This window comes from Rhagoletis zephyria, unplaced genomic scaffold (assembly GCF_001687245.7).
Source record: "Rhagoletis zephyria isolate East Lansing unplaced genomic scaffold, Rhagoletis_zephyria_1.1 Rzeph_scaffold_03895, whole genome shotgun sequence".
NCBI lineage: Eukaryota > Metazoa > Arthropoda > Insecta > Diptera > Tephritidae > Rhagoletis > Rhagoletis zephyria.
Window position 1 is genome coordinate 1 of NW_016160978.1, and position 4819 is coordinate 4819.

The window sequence follows — 4819 nt, forward strand, 5'->3', positions numbered from 1 at the left end:
GTTTATTATTTTGCATATAAGTATTTAAGTAAAGATACTGATAATGACAAGTAATTTTTAGCAAAAAAAAAACCGACTTCATAAAAAAAAAAATATATCTATATATATATATATATATATATCTCATGATCCACTGATCGGATCTTAACCAGATTAGTAAGGGACCACCTATCTTACCGAAGGAAAAAGAATTATCGAAATCGGTTGACGTGGTCCAAAGTTATGCGGTAACATACATAAAAAAAATAAATAAAATAAAAAATAAAAAATATTCCGACGAACTGATAACCTCCTACTTTTTTGGAAGTCAGTTCAAAATATAATTGAACTCAGAAAGCGTCAGGTTATCACGGCGGTTAGAAGCCAACTTCAGAAGGCAGTTGCTGCGTTATCTGCTGGTCAGTGTTGTTCTTCATGGAAATTGTACTCAATGGAGGAATTTAAGATTTTAAGTCCATATTTATCACACTGAGACTTTAAGTAATGCAATACCTTTTGACAAATCAGTAGTTATATTTGCCGTTATTTCCACATGAATTTGTTTGTCTGCGTTTATGTTCTGGGCTTGCTCCCTGAGTTTCTCTTAGAATGAAAATCTCTCAAGTGGACCACCCAATGCGGTTTACAACCATAAAAAAAATATAATTTAAACAATTTTGAAAAATTCGAACTTTTACAAGAGTTATTGTTATTAACTCTTTTTTTGATGAATTCAGTAATTATTTATTATCCACTGATTCATAGCATGTATCTTGCTGCTCTTTTTCATGATAATAGTTAATTGATTGATTAAATTATTCATATAATCATTTTGTGCAAGAATTTCTAATATTTATAAAAAAATTTTATAAACAAATGCAAGTATTTATTACTTCTCGATCCGGTTTTTTTAATCCCGGGATTTTCGGGATTTGTATATTGCACTGATGTCAATAATAGAAACTCCTTTTCTTGGGCAGTGTCGGCTATATTTCTTTTTTTTTTATTTAATAACACCGCGCGATAGTAAATTTTAAACACAAATATCAATATATTCGCGAAACCATGGGCCAAATATAGTAATTTTGCATTTTTGGTTATTCACTCTGACGTCAGTAATTCAAAATAGATTTAAAAAATTCAGCGAAATGTGTTTACAGAAAAAGTATGGGTATCAAATTAAAGAGGAAGTTCTGTAGAGCTTAAACAAATTCAAGTTTTTGGTGCAGAAGGACTGGTGAGTATTGAAAATTTCCTTTTAAAATTTTATGCTTACAATTTCACAATATTTGTTTTTGAAAAAATTTATGTTATGGACTTATATAAACTCGATAATATCCTGGAATTTTGTCTTTCTAACTTTATCAGCTTAAAAAATTATCTAACTATTCGTTCTTGTGAATCCAAAAAGTTTTAATTATTTTAAAATCTAAAGAAATTTCCTCTTATATTTGGTACCCAAATTTTTATTCTAGGTTGCATTGAATTTTTAAATAACTTTTGGAATTAATCATATCGTTGAAATGAGAAAGTCCTTTAAAATAAATCCTGACGTCAGAGAGAAAAAATAAAAACGCCACTTTAAATAAAATAAAAAAAGTAGGTTTCAAACCCATTTATTTATTATTTATTTTATGGTAGGAGAGCTTCTCAAACAATATAGAAGCAATTTTTTGGATTTACATAAGTTGTTGACAAGTTATGAATATCCAAATCCCGGGACTAATCCCAGGACACTACACTTGATAAGACCTTGTAACCTATGCTCAGAAGGCTGATCCCGCGGTAGTAGGCGCGAATGGCGGGGTCGCCTTTCTTGTGGACATCGACTCCATCGCAGTTGACTGGGGGCTCGTGTTGGGAGGGCGGAGAAGTGTTCCCTTCATAATTTGAGTAGATTCTGGACATCGGTCTCTAGGTCGCCATGGTTCTTACAGCAGATTGGCCTGGTCTGAAAACCTTCCGTAAGTCGCCTAACTCTCTCATAAAATTTTCGGGCGTTTTTCCAGTCATCTAGCACTTCAAACTCTTCGTACTCACGTATTGCGGCAAATCGTCTCGCTTCCCACTTCAGTTCGCTATAACGGTCAGAGAAATGATAGGTAGCCCGGAAATTGAAGCCCATTATTCCTCCTCAGAGGATGTCGGGAAGTTTAATTATTTTGAATGAACCATTTAGTTGAAGTTCGTGCACCTTAGTGAACCAGTTTTTAGTTCAACAAGTGAATTTAGTTCACTAGTCAAATAGTCAATAACAATTAGTCAATAACAACTTTCGACATTGTAATATAATAAATGATAAATATGGGAGACGGTGTTATTATTTTCTTCCATACAAAAAAAAAATGTCGAATAAATTTACTTTGTATGGAACGAACTGCCAAAAAAATTGCTAAAGATAAACCAATTTTCAAGCAACTTCAAACTTGCACTTCGTTAAACTAAACTGGACTTTACCATTGCATACTTACATAGAATTTTTCTAAAAAATTTAAATAAAAAGTTGCAAATTGGTAATTAAATTTATTGAAATTTTTTGAGTTTTCACAAAGTTTATAGATTGTAATCTTATGTTTTTGTTATGAACTAAATTTTTATAAAAAATTACCTAAAAGAAATAAGAATAAGAACCGAAAAAATTTCCATATATTGCGAAAAATTCTCTGTGCCAATACCTTTGCTCCTGGTCGGGTATCACTCTAATACTTAATAGTTTACATCAGTGAATTTAAATTTTAACGGAATTTGTGGTGTATTTAGCAAATGGTTCGCAAAAGGCTTTTCCGAATGATAATTAAACTCGATTTCGAAGTGACGAACCACATTGCCCAGCGACATTTCTAACTCCAATTCAACAATACGCTTGCCCACACAGCTGCGCGGTCCAAAACCGAATGGTAAAAAGATAAATTTGCTCAAATTATCAGCAATTAGTTTTTCGTCTCCACCTGTCATATCATCCTGCTGTCGTAGCCAACGCTCGGGTAGAAACTCCCGTGAGCGGGGGAAAAATTTTTCTTCACTTAGCAAAAGATTGGAGTTTATAAACACGCGCGTACCTTTTGGTACCCGATAACCGCTAAGCGCCAAGTCAGCGCCAGTTTCACGCATATTTCCAAACGAAATCGGATAGGTGCGCAACGATTCCTTGATGCAAGCGCGCAGATATGGCAAATGTTTCATATTTTCAATGGTGAAGTGATCATCTCTGTGTGGCAGCACCTTCAACAGTTCTTCGCGTAATTTGTGCTGTTTTTCTGGATTTTTAGCAATGCACAGCAACACGGCTGACAGCGCAGAGGATGTCTGTGGTATTTCAAAAAAAAAAAAAATAAATAAATGCACATTAAATTTCGTTGCTTGTGTAAACGTTACCTTTCCCAACACTTACCGTATCCACACCAGCCATTAACATATCCATTGCCATAATAATGGCAATTTTGCGATCGATTTTTATAAGTTTCTCCAGCACACTGCGTTCCTCACCTTCCTTGCAAGGGTTCTGTTGCATGCGTGCTATGGCCTCATTGGCATACCGATTTGTCAGATCAAATATTGTATCACTTATTTTTTCAAAGCGCCGGTAAGTGGGCGTTCTTATGTATTTGTACAGTGATGGCTTTATACCTAAATCATAAAGGCATTTAATGAAAGCAGTTAAATTGTCGAAGAGTTGTCTGGCTTCCATCGAGTCGGGATTTTTGCGAATCAAACCGAACTCGTGATCCAATGCAACCACTGCAACTGATTCGAAGTTAAAACGATTGATGTCGGTCAAGAAATTGTCGGGTACTTCAAGTGTTAGCGGATCTCGTACGTCTCGAATTCTGCAAAGAGTAAGAAGTTTTCTATTCAAATAGAGATTCAAAATCGGTCGATGAAACGTAATAAATCGAAAAGTCAACTTTGGCTGGCCCACTTGAGGAAACTTGACTCAATATAAAAAAATGGTTAAGTATTCGGTGGCTGCTAACGTGACACAAGCTCCTGTGATGTGGTGGATGGTTTCTGTTTGCTTTTGGCATCGTCTGCATAGGTCGTTTTCAACGGTAGCACGCATAATATATTTCGAGTAGTTTCTACTCGCAATAACTTGATCTTGTATAGCGATCATAAAACCTTCAGTTTCGGCGTAGATACCGGAGTGAATTAACCATTCGTTGGAAGCAGCGTTATCTACTTCAGGAGCGTCTAGAGCATGTGGATATCTGCCATGAACCGCTTTCATTTTCCAGTCTTGCATGAGCGACTGGATATGTTGCGTTCCTGATATTAATTCGATTGCAGAAAATTCACTAAGATTTAATGGTGAATATTTTAAATCGGCTTTGCACACGGTTTGGAGTAGGCTGTTCTTTTGGTTGTGGAAGTATAAACGAAGGCTTTGTTTACACTTATTATGTAATTGCTTAATGTCTACCATCCCTCGACCTCCCTGTCGACGTGGCAAGTAGAGACGTTCTACTGCTGATTTTGGGTGATGCGTGCCATACTTTGTCAACAATGTCCTTGTTGCTCTCTTGACGTTTTCCAGTTCTGTTTCGGACCATTTTACTACACCAAAGGTGTATGTTAAAACCGGTATCGCAAATGCATTAATGGCTTTAAAAAGGTTATACCCATTCAAGCATGATTTCAGCAAGCTCTTTACTCTTTGGAGGTATTCACTAGTTACGGCTGAAACTATTTCACTGTGCTGCATCCTCCTAGCCTGTAAAATACCAAGATATTTATATGTGTCGCCTTCTGTCATTGAGTCTACAGATTCATGAGTCATTAATTCAAATTCTCGCCTTATAAGTTTTCCATTTTCCACACTTAATCTTCGACATTTTTCTAC

The 4819-nt window shown here is 35.5% G+C and overlaps 1 protein-coding gene across 1 annotated transcript in view; it reads right to left on the reverse strand.

Annotated features, from left to right (window-relative positions):
* Window positions 1-2579: 2579 nt before the first annotated feature.
* LOC108369903 (probable cytochrome P450 12c1, mitochondrial) overlaps window positions 2580-4819 on the reverse strand; it is a 28739-nt gene continuing 26499 nt past the window's right edge. The window contains exons 5-6 of the mRNA XM_017625112.1: window positions 3371-3806; window positions 2580-3285 (exon numbers count right to left, since the gene is read on the reverse strand). Coding sequence (XP_017480601.1) covers window positions 2686-3285; window positions 3371-3806 — 1036 coding nt within the window. The 3' untranslated portion in view covers window positions 2580-2685. The remainder of the gene's footprint in view (window positions 3286-3370; window positions 3807-4819) is intronic.